The following is a 12,318-nucleotide window of genomic DNA, read 5'->3' as shown; positions in this document are numbered from 1 at the left end:
CGTGCACTGTCTGCGCTAGTTTGTGCACATGTTAGACGCCTACACTTATACCTGAGAAAGCCATGTTTTTAACTACAAGCACGCTACACTGACTAGTGTAACCATTTCTATGTGCTGGCAACAAGGCCGGCAATATAACAGCCTCCTTTCTTTTGTTTTTTTTTTTCACTTTTCACATTTTTCGATATGCAATTTCCTGCCCAGTAACTATTTCTATCTGGCTCGCCCGGCAGTGCATGTAAGTGAGGCATTTTTTGTACATCCTTTCAATAAATTATTTACCTTAGTGTCCTTGCATGCACACATAGAGGATTTGACACGTAGGCTTACGTTAGTGAGCGTATTTTTACGCCACTACTGTAGAGTTGCACTTAAGTTGAGGACAACGCAGAGGGCTATGGAACGAAAAATGGTAGGGGTAACATTAAGAGATAGAAAGCGTGCAGAGTGGGTCAGAGAAATAACTCAAGTTACCGACATTCTAGTAGAAATTAAGAAGAAGAAATGGACATGGGCAGGACATGTAGTGCGAAGAGAGGATAACCGATGGTCGCTGAGGGTAACAAACTGGATTCCAAGGGAAGGAAAGCGTAGCAGGGGGCGGCAGAAAGTTAGGTGGGCGGATGAGATTAAGAAGTTTGCAGGGGTCAAGTGGATGCAGCTAGCACAGAACCGGGTTAAGTGGAGAAATATGGGAGAGGCCTTCGCCCTGCAGTGGGTATAATCAGGCTGATGTTGATGATGATGATTATGTATGCATACGTTCTTGTAGCTCCAACGAGGTAAAATCGAGAACGCTTTCAGCACAGGGACATCGCAAAATGTATACAAGCAACACCATATAGAAGGCATAAAAGTGCTGAAAACGGTCGGATGTCGGCTAGAAGCAATAAGAAAGCGGTTATGAGCTGAAGATTCCGCGCAAAACAAATGTTACGGAATTTACAATTAGTAAATTAAAATTTTTATGTGTAGAGTGCATGTAAATTTTACTCAGCGCAGACATGATTGTCAAATTACTTTTTAATTCAAAGCCCAGGCACCATGACCTCGTAGCTGAACCAGTAGGTTGGCAAGATTACGACAAAAACGTTGTCGTAGTTATATGCAGAAAATACAACGTGAGAGCCCACCCAACAGTGCACCACGTGTTGTAAGATATCCCTGGCTACGTCGACACATTCCCAGCCAAGTCATCACATTCAGGGGTCGGACAACATCGAAAAACGACGATGCTAGGGCCCGAACCACGCTGCTATTCCTCTGCGAGTTTGCACGTGAGGCAGGGATTGACACAAAAATGTGACCTCCCGGACCCTACTACCCCCTTCTAGAATCAACCTTCGTGCCAGCTCCACGGATTATTAAAAACTACCATACTCACCACTTTTACTAAAAGCTGTGAGGGAACTTGGACGTAGCACGCTTTGCCGACAGGTTAGTTGTCAAACTCAAGCAGAGGTTCGGGCCTTCCTCTGAGCACATTAACACTGAGGAGTATTGTAACCACCAAAGGCAACCCGCTTTCAACGTATATTGTGCATTCAACGTGAATATGTGCATTCAACGTTGACTCTGCAAATGCACATATGAAATATTTTAAGGGTTACATAGCATCAACTTCACATCATCACAGCTTCACCACAGCATAGCAGCGCACCAGTCTTTTTTCCCAAAACAGCTCACTTCAGCAGCACCACCACCATCGCCACTGTGGCGTCTGGAGCTCCCATGTGTGTGTCTCGATATTCCGGGGATATCGAAGAAATCGAACTTATCAGCGCTAGCGCTTTAGCAACTGACACTGTCGATGCTACACAATGACTACTGGGACCGTATTAACGTCTACACAGATAGCTCGGTAACCTCTACTAGTTCTGTATGCGCCGTCGTCGTTCTTGCGAGACAAGCAAGCATTTACCATCTAATTTCGCATAAGGCTACTGAAGCAGAACCGGCCGCAATTCGCGCTGCTGTAAAGTTTATCTCTGTGCAAGCTCCTCAAAAATTGGCTCTGTTCTGTGATTCAAAACCTGCCCTAAAATGTCTTCAATCGACCTTGTGCCGTGGCGACCATCGGCAACTTGCAGTGGAGGTTCGACATCTGCGCCACCAGGCATTACAAAGGTGTCCTGACAATCTATCAGTGGATGCCAGGCCATGTTGGAATTGTTGGCAACAACTCAGATGACGATGCTGCTCGATCAGCTCACTATACAACCCACATTGTCGAGATACCATTGACAAGAAGCGACGCAGCAAGAAGCGACGCACCTTCGACTGATTTACTGAAACGTGACTAGACAATCATGGTCTACGCCTGGAGGCTGAGCGTCCCTCTCGCATCACTTTGACCAGTTACTTCAACTTCAGGTACGATTCGGCATCCTCCGCTGTGATGCTACAATGTTGGGTCGCCTGTGGCTAGAAGTGGCATTTACAAACGTCTATTCCCAGCTCATCAGAATGGCTGACTATCGAACGTGTGAGCAGTGCGGGTGTGTTGAAACAATTGCGCACATACTCTGTGACTGTCCTTAGTATGAGCGTGAGCGTGCCTTCTTGGTTGCTACCCTCCAACGCTTAGACTCTCCCGATCTTACTCAAACTAAGATTCTGGGCCCTTGTGTACTCCTTCATCGCAAAGCAAATCAGTGAAGGCACTCCTTAAGGTTTTAAAGGACTCGGGCTTCAGTTCAAGACTTTAAGTGTATGTTCTCTACCCCCTTTCAATATAGAACTCTGGACATCTGACAGGTACCTTTCCTTGGTGCTCTTTCTTCCCTTTTTCTCTCTTTGTTCCACTCTCACGTGTAAGGTAGCTTACTGGGTATAGCCTGTTTAACCTCCTGCCTTTCTATTCTATTTCTCCCTCTGTGCTGCGTGTGATCGTGCATCAATCACTTTCTCTCTTCCAAGTGCCACTTGCTACACTTTATGGCCACATGCATGTTCTGCCTGTCCGCGCTTATGGAGCAAATAGACCAATACGGAATTTACACGCAGAAAGAGGTGCTTTATAAATGCGCAACCAAGCCACAACAGTTAACACGTAAAAGCACTCGTACGTATAATGCTTAGCATAGGATTAAGCACGCTGCCGAGTCCTCGCGATGAACTTCTAATAGCTAATGCTTTACCATGATTTTTAGGCGTGACTGAAATAATGTCGCTCGTCCACATCAGTGAGGGTCACAGATCAGGCGAGGGTCTATGAAGGTCTATACCAGATTTGGACGCATGTGATGGGAATATAGGGTGCAGAGGATTGATAGTGACACACCAGTGTTAATTGGAAAAGTGTCGATGGTCGGAAGTCTGCACCGGCGTATAGACAAAGTGGGCCGCAGCAGCTAGCTTGTCATGCCAGCGTCCTTGAAGCTTCGACGCAGGGCCCGCGTTCCGCAAACGGGGTCAATGCCGTAGTCAAGAAAACTGAAGAGAAAGGCGGCGGGAAATAGACCTGCTAGTCAGGCCTTGAAAACTAGCGTTGGTGTCAACCGACAGTCTTACAGCACTTCTTATACCAACAAACTTCCTCTATTAGCCGCGCCAACTTGTTGTTCTCGCAAAAATTGCGTATACCAACAAGGAGCTTTGAATTTGACCAAGCGGTGATTACAGATTCGTAGGTAGAATACGGCAGAAATGAGCATATCGTAATATGAGCAACTCAGTTTCTGTGTTTTAGGTGATGACACAACTTACTGAGGTACATTTTATGTGATATAAAGGCCGAAAAAAGTAGAAAATATAACTACGGAAAAAATAGAGAATATACAAACTATTAAATAGAGAGCATAAAAACCGGTTAATGCGCAAACTACGCTTCTGTAGCAGAACTTTTAACAGATGCCTCCCGAGCTATGTGTATCGGCAACAAAAAAATATAATAGGCTCCTGCTGGACACGAATACGAAGTCGCGTGAAGGAAGCCTCAGGCTTGCGAGGCCACAGGGCTCCACTCCACTAAGAGAATGGAACGTGTTCAAAATCAGCGTGAATGTAAGCCCTGAGGTGCCAAACTTGAATTATAGACCGCAAAACGCCCGTCTTTTCTGAAAGCCACAAGGGAGTGTGGACCGACATTTGAGGACACAGACAATCTGTTTTGGGCCCAATCCAGCTCTCGTTCATTGGCACCAGAGCATGGTCGAGGAAATGCTTCCTAGGTTCCGCTTGCACCCATTTCACGTTTAAAGCAAATAAGGTGAGACCATCAGGGAGACCCAGTTCGGAAAGCAGGCTGCAAATTAAATTCAGCCTGGGTGATTGATGGTGCTTACAGGAATGCCTAAGAAAGTTTCGCATCTGTCACTTCGCTCGTGCACATTAGCAGGACAGATTTTAATCATTCCGGCTAACCTCTCTGCCTTTCCTATCAAGATGCCAATCTATCTCTGCATCTGCTTCCAATGCTCTATACAAAGAAAGCGCATTTCCGACGTCAACCGCACTGGGAACTGAGAGTGCGAGTTCGGAGCTTGTTTTCAGGCCTGTCATGTCCTCACGCTCCCCAAATATGATCCACGTGACATTGGATAAATTTTGTGGCTGGCAAAATTTTATTTGAGCTACTTAGGCGGATTCGTGAGGGTGAGGAAGGGCCAGGAGGATGAGCAGAACGGTGATAAACAATGGGGATGCTTCAGATGATGGGGCACATTTGAGCCGTGGCGAAATTCAAGGCCCAACCTACGATGCGAAGCTGTAGCACCGGTTGTGAGCTGCATAGAGCAGCCTCCAACCACTCCTGTCATTCTAACCCTACAAAGGGAAGCGTGGTTTAGTAATGAAAAGTTTAATAAGTGTGTTTGATATGAGCTTTGGTGGTACGGCATGCTTACAGTTCGGAGCTTTGTCCTTCGTATGCATGAATGAAAGTTGGAAAGGGGATCGCATGGTAACGGTTTGTAATCGACGCTCTACATCATATTTGGCCAGGGAATAGTGAGAGTGGAGATTAGGTGGAAGTTTCTATACTGCATGGAAATGTCATGGTAAGTGATCCCTCGCACTACAGAACGAGAGCTGGCTGTCCACTTCCCGATTGACAAGTTCGGCTTTTTCGTGGGCGGTGTTCTTGCTGGGTTGTCAGCAGTGCGCTGGAAGGCAGTGGAGGATGATACTGCAATTCGGAGGCCGAGCAGATTGCAGGATGCCAGTTGCTTGAGCGCAAATGTTTATTTTGCCGAAATTTCACTTTGCGATCTTTGAATAAAAGAAGACATATTTTTCGTAAGATTGAGTAATTGGATAGATTATTGCGGCCTCTTCCTCTGTGGAGTTCCGTGGAGTTCCAAATGAAGAAACAGGTAACTGAATTTGGATCCTTATTCGCCACTAAAAAATGCGAATGCGAACTCACGAGCATAATCATGGGCATCCTGATAGAGAGCAGGTGCAAATGGGGTAATGCTTGTAAAGAGCCTTAGTAATATATCTACTGGGACTGCGCCCGGAATAAGTGTTTCTCGGGAGCCGCGGTATGTAAACATTTGCGCTGGTGTTTTTTAATGATTTTATTTCACTGGGGTATCAGAGTGGTATGTGGTATTGAGTGGTATTGATAGATGAAGAAACGATCAAATTAGTGGAATGACCCATGATGTGTTCTCTGTGTCCTGATAGTATATGTAATATGATTTCTTTTTGGATAACTCTCTACCATTATGTGCCCGATTTTTTTAGTTTTCATTGCTGGGAAGTACTACAGCGAGTGGTAAATATCTGAGTCGACATTTTAGTAGCTGAATATTGGACATCTTGGGCGGTGACATATATGTCGGAAAGAAGGCCACCTCCAAGTGACGTAAACCGACGGCCATCAACCATCTGACACCCTCGGAAAAAGAAGCGCTGGTGTTTTTGTGAGCGGGATATAGAGCGATTGTTTGACGACTGAAGCGAAGTTGCGGAAGAGTTGCTGCGCGGTTTTTCTCCAAGCAAGGCAGTAGTATTGGTCCATTAAGCGTATCATGAATAGCTCTTCTAGAGTGTTATGTGCCCCAACAGGAAAATGTATATATTGGCAGACATGCCGGAGCTGTAGCGCTCTGTGAATGCTGATAATATCACAGTCCGTGCTAAAGCAGCTATCTGCACCGAGGGGCTAATATTATACCGCCCAAGCCCAAAGTTAAGCCTCCGCTGCTCGGTATCCAAATAGAAACGTTTAGTAATAAATTCAAAAGAACGTTGCTCCCTCTTTTTTTGCACCATTCGCAATGGCGCCCCATCCAAGCGATCAAGAGAATCAAAATACTAGGCCTCTCATTATAAAACGATGGAACGAACACCAATGACTTAAAGGGCCACTGTCCAGGGAAGGCCCTTTTAAGCAAAAGAGGCCAGTGTTTCGATCAGGTACCGGAGATAGTCTGTGCAAAATGCTACAGTGACACGCACGCCGCAAAGCATCGAAAATACAATTCAAAGCTCTCTCATGCTCTCCTTCGGGAAGCCAGCTTTCCCGTTTCTTGCGCTGGCCCGTCGAGTCACAGTAATGACGTACGTACCGCTAACGACGTCCATTGGTCCGTCTCGCTGACTGGCAGGAGAAGGATGGGTGTCTACCGCTCGCTGCGCGCTTTTCCCTCGCCACGGCCAGACTGAATCCAGCGGCGCGGCGCGCGCTCCCTCGGCCGTTTTTTTTTTCGCGCTCGCGGAGTGCCACGAACCACCTCTCGCCAAACGCGGAGGAGGGAGGGGAATTTGTCTTGCGGAGGCTAGACGACCTCTGGCAGGAGAGTGAAAAACCTTTGCGAGGGAACGGAAGGAGAAAAGCATGACAGAATCGGGTGATTGCGGTTGCTGCAACTGCGTTATTAGTCACTCTTTTCAAAAAACATTTTGCGGCTTTGCGTTCTAGGGGCGAAGTCTCACAGTCACCGGGGAAGAAAATATTTTCAACCAGAGGGTGGACAGTGGGCCTTTAAAGAGTAATTGCAAATCTATGCGGAGCGCTGCGACACTTACCAAAAACATCTGCGGCCGCCATTGTAACATGGCAGAGACGACCGCACGCCCCTTATAGAGATTTCCCTATTCCTTCCCAACGTTCGCCTACATCTCCCCCTCAAGCACCAAAATCGTGAACTGTCTTATTGTCATCAGTCGAACTATAACCACCAAGGGCCAAAGCAGCTCCAATATTCCTTAACTTGACCCGGTCGTGTGCTGGCTGCATCAATTTGACCAGTGCGAACGTAATATCATCCGCCTACCTAACCTACTGCTGTCTCCTGTATCGCTTTTCTTCCCTTGTAATCTAATTTTTTACCCAAAATACCATCTGTAATTTCTTCGCACTACATGCCCTGCCCGTTCTAATTTCTTCTTATTGAGTGCCATTTCATTTTATTACATTAAAGACCCCTTTCAGGGTATTACATAAGGGGTGGATTAACAAATAATAGAGATTCTTAATGCTCGAATATGTGAAGTTACAGTTGTTGCAAACGTCGTAGGGCAGGTGATGACAGCAATGGCGTGGGGAAGGCCGTTCCAGTTGATGGCTGTTCGGGGAAAAAATGAGCCAGCAAATGTGGTGGTTCGACACAGTGGTCGTGCAATATAAAAAGGATGCGCGGTGGGATATGCTGATGGCGTGGTTATGTAAGGGGGATGATTGAGCGAACTATGAAAAAGCTTATGAAAAAGACGGAGGCTAGCTATGCGATGACGAATGTCATTAACTCGAGTTATTTGCCTCACCCACTCTGCAATCTTCCTCTACCTTATCGTTACACCTACCTTTTTTTTCATAGCCGTCTGCGTTGTCCTCTGATCATGCTGATCAGTCTGAGAGTCTTCTCAGACTGGCCTAAAAGACGACCGATCTTTCCAAAACGACTTCTATTGCGAAACCTTCACCACGGAGGCATATGATGCGGATGGCGATGCACACTGGCGTAAGCAATAAATAGCTGATCTAGCATCCGGCATAATGCCTATAAACGTGAAACCATAGCTTCTGACGATATGCAGGAGGTGGCGATGAAGAAGTATACGAAAGATACTAAGCGGTGAAAGTTTAAAATTGATGTACGAATCGCAAAAGCAATGTTTGAAATTTTATTTCCCTAAAACAATGACGCATTTATTAGCTTTAATTTAGGCGATGACGGCACAGGGAGTAATTATTATAACGCTGGCTAGTGGATGAGAAATCTAAGAGGTTGGCGACTAGCAGTTCAGGGCAGATTTCCAGGCAAGGCACAACGGAAGATACGCCCTGCCGACAAAGAGTGGAACTTGTGGAACGATTAGATAGAGTACCTCGTATCCATTTCGCTCTCCCCACAAGAAACCTGTTTTCTGCGAGCCATTGTAATTTAGCGCTAGAATCCCATCATCTCACCGTGGTTGTACAATCCTGTGTCGCAAGAAAGCAACCACGAATTTGGGCAACTCTGCACAGTTTGTACAGTATAAGTGCATCTGCATAAATGTAAAATTAATTTTATAAGTCATTGCCCCTACAGGACGGCGTTTTATTTTGAAAACACGAATAATTTAAGCAAAAAGTGTTCTCCACTACGTGAATCCAGAATATAAACCTGCGAGAGAGGAGAAAGAAATAATTTGCGAAACTAAATGAACTTGATTTCGGATGGAAAGGGTGGTGCATTTAAGGCGTAAAAGTTCCCATCATGATTTTATCAAGATTCTCATAATCGGAACATGTGATCGTATAAGCAGTTCGCAACCCATATTTTACTAAATTTGTGGTGCGGTGCTTCGCCTTTTTCAGCTCGATGAAATGCCATTTGACGTCTTGGGAAGAGAGCAGTTGGTCAATTCGAATGCGACTGAGCGCAATCGTCAGATTGCAAAAAGCTACGTCTTTCTCATTGCAACGGCAGTATTGATCTTGAATCCCGTAGCCACAATAACGGAATGTTTGGCTGTCGCCGAGCAAATCTTCAAGTTTGAGTCAGAGCTGGCTAAGGTAAGCTTTGAACAATCTGAGAGGCAGCACGTTATTTGTACAATATGGAGAGAAGGCAGGGAGATCAGATTCATGAAAGCAGAAATACAGAGGGCTCTTGCTGCCCTCATAACCTTCCATTTATGATAATATGGCTTTGATGTCGTGGTTCGTAATCCGCCTATATTATCAAGCAAAGTGCACGGGTGCCTCAGTATATGGTTCAGTAGCTACGCTTAATGCATTTTTTGATGACAGGCACTTTGTAGAGGCAGGGCTCGATGGTGCCACGTGAGTCTTAAAAAAGGACATCTAGTTGTTTATTAGGTATTGGCGCCTTTAAATATTGAATAAATGTACTGTTTGAACTTGATACTCGGTGAAGCTTGCAGAGTGAACAAAGAGTCATTTTGTGTAGTGGATTTAATAAGCATAAAACAGTTTTCCAGTACACATGAAGGAAGCTGAAGCCAGCAAAATGATCTATGGATTTCCTTAACTCTTGCTGCTAAATTTTGTCACAACCTTTCTCTGAGCTTCTTTTCTGACTTGGCAATGTGATAATCAAGAGATTATCTGTTTTGTTACATTTAATAGTATGCTGAATGGATAAAAAGTGCGAAGTGATCATTAGTCACCAAATTAATGACCACTATTTCAAACATAACCTTTGAATATGTGTGATAAACAGTCAGCTTAGTGAGCATTATTCTTGCGACTGAAGCTGTAACACTGATGCATAAGTGGCTGTTTATTATTTATCCTTAACTTTGCTTTAGCCTATGTCAGCAGGGCAATTTGTTCTGAAGTCCCCACCAAGCATATGTGATGTTTGGTCTTGCTAAAAATGGCAAAATATATTCCAAAATGTGAAAACAAAAACGAAACTGGCATGATTCTCAGTATGGTTGGCAATAGCAGAGGAAAAATGGTTGAACTCGACTTTTGTACCAGTGTTTCGTAATCTGGTGTTACAATACAGAAGCATGACTGTTGTTGATCATTCATGTTTCTTAAAATGAAAGCCCAAACGTCGCTACCCGGTTCATCAGTACGATTTAGAATAAAAACAGCACGAATCCAGGGAACGACTGAAAAGCACAGGCACAGCCCTATTGTATGGGCTTCTTTTATGTCGTGCCGTGGTTTCGCACTGTTTTTATTGTTAACCATGAACCAACTAGCCCAACAATATTCCCTTTTGCTATTAGTACAATGTCTGATATACGATTTCTTCAGGCACGCGAAGAAAACTTTGCTGAGTGTCGAACCAGGTGTCAGATAACATTAATGCATAAAACAATACCCCAGCTTCACCGAAGAATCATTCCAGGCGTGCGTGTTTATTTTTATAATATTGCAAATTGAAACGAATGCATACGAACCTTGTCTGATTACTGTTGTTGTTTTCAGCTAACAACACCTCCTAACGAAACACTGAGCATTAGTGCTCGTTACAAAAAAATTACGATTGAAGAGTTAGAAAAAAAATTACCCAAGGTAAGTATGCTCAGTATTTCCGCCCTTTCAAAATATATTGTGGAGGTTGCCGGGCAGGCGCGACCGCGGCCACATCTGTTTGAGGAGAAGCTGAAGAGACGGCGTTTGCAGCGTCCGGCGGAGGAGAAGGTCCCGAGCGTTCCAAGCTGCCATGTCTGCGCTGCTTCATTCTCTTCAGCACCTACCGGGCGCTTCTTCTCCGGCGCCAGCGTATGTTGTGGCGCTACAGCGCGTGTGGTTGCTCCAGCGCCTTTGGGATCCACTTCGACTTTCGGCTTACGGCGGACGTATGCCGCGCGAGTCGCTGTAATTTATTTCTGCTTCGAAAGTATACCTGCCACAGGCGATGCAAAAAATACATTGCAATGGCACCCTAGTAGTCTGGGTACCTACCTTGCATGCGTCAGTGGAAGGTTCCATACCAAGTGCCGCAGCGTAACAGCTGGTTCTACGGTGAGAATAAAATACCCTGTTGGCTGGTGCTTAGATTCTCTGGGATAAACTTTTAATTATCGTCTGTGACGTCTACTTGTGTGAACCAATCAAACTACATCATTGCGCTCCTTGGCTGCAGTGGCCGTACATTTTTAGCATCACCATGAACACATGTTAAATGTTCGACGCTCGATGCCCAGTGCCGCAGGTACCAGCTAGTTCTACAGTGACTACAAACTACCACCTTGGCTGGTGCTTGGCTTATCTGGGATGTAGTTTTTAAGAAATAGATCTGCGATGTTTACTTGTGTGAAGAAAAACAAACTACGCCATTGCGAACCTTGGCTACAGCTGTCGTTGAGCCACAAATACTGAGCATCATCATCAACACACGTAAAATGCACCGCGTCATCTCTGACTACGTTCGTCATACTGGCTGAATAAATAAAGGTCCCTGCTCGGCATTTGTTAAAAGTGCATGTACTTCATCTGTAAAATTACCTATCGGTGCATTGCTGCGGTACCCTATGTGCTCTACTAGGGTGAGTGTGTAAATGTGATGCGTCTCTGGTTTTCCTTTAATATGGTTATTTTTAGGGTTTGCGAAAGGTTTATTAGCACCAAATGCATTGCGAGGTTGCGTATGTAAGCTTGTCGAACCGTGTATAGCTTTTGCTTGCTGCAGCAAACTTTCACAAAGATTTACGGGTAATATTTGTTCAGACTGCAATATCGATCCTACTTGGTTAGTTTTCATTATAAGCGGCACCGAATTTGTGAATTTTCTTAGTGTCCATTATCTCATAAACCGATCCGACGTAAACATATTGCAACGTATTTGAATGAAAAAATCAGTGAGGCAGATTCTTTCACTCGGCGCAAGCCGCTGCTGCTTCACCTTGTAATAAAACAGAGCGCTCGCCTCTGCCTATTCAAGTGACAGTCATAATGTCAACCAACCGCAGCTACGCGGCAGCCATGCGCTCGCTATGTCTAAGTAGCCTCCGCTGCCTCCCAGCCGGCGCAACGTATTGGAACAGCTGTCGAAAATTTAACGGCAGCAGTCGTCATGGATGACGCAGATTAGGCACCTCGCGAACTGTATGCGACTCGGACGTGGCGAAGGCCACATACCGAAGACTATTTATCCAGTGGAATTAGCTCGCCGAGAGGATGCCGTAGATAGACGAATAGAGGCGGGTTTAGCACTTAGGTTATTTAATTTAGACGGGGTGAACTTGTGCCGAATGGTTTTATGCTTGCCGCAAAATATATCCATGCGAGGCACGTTTTTTACAATTTAAAACATCTAGCTCAATTTATGTGCCAGTGGGATCCGTTTAAGTTTATAAAGTTAGTCAGAGAACAGAACAAATTTACGATTTCCATCCAATTTCAATTAATTCGCTACAAGGGGCTGCACCACCGTGGTATAAGACAAAGCAATTCCT

At 45.1% G+C, this 12,318-nt stretch overlaps 1 protein-coding gene across 1 annotated transcript in view; it reads left to right on the top strand.

Moving 5' to 3' along the window:
- Positions 1-12,318, top strand: part of LOC146174289 (neprilysin-1-like) — a 96,324-nt gene that overhangs the window by 14,291 nt on the left and 69,715 nt on the right. Inside the window, exons 5-6 of the mRNA XM_084585369.1 lie at positions 8,756-8,953; positions 10,346-10,432. Of these exons, the coding sequence (XP_084441495.1) occupies positions 8,756-8,953; positions 10,346-10,432 (285 nt within the window). The remainder of the gene's footprint in view (positions 1-8,755; positions 8,954-10,345; positions 10,433-12,318) is intronic.

The sequence above is a fragment of the Amblyomma maculatum genome, chromosome 11 (genome assembly GCF_055883805.1).
Source record: "Amblyomma maculatum isolate TAMU_Amacu chromosome 11, ASM5588380v1, whole genome shotgun sequence".
Lineage (NCBI taxonomy): Eukaryota > Metazoa > Arthropoda > Arachnida > Ixodida > Ixodidae > Amblyomma > Amblyomma maculatum.
The sequence above is the reverse complement of the archived record's forward strand: the minus strand, read 5'-3'. Positions and strand labels throughout refer to the sequence as shown.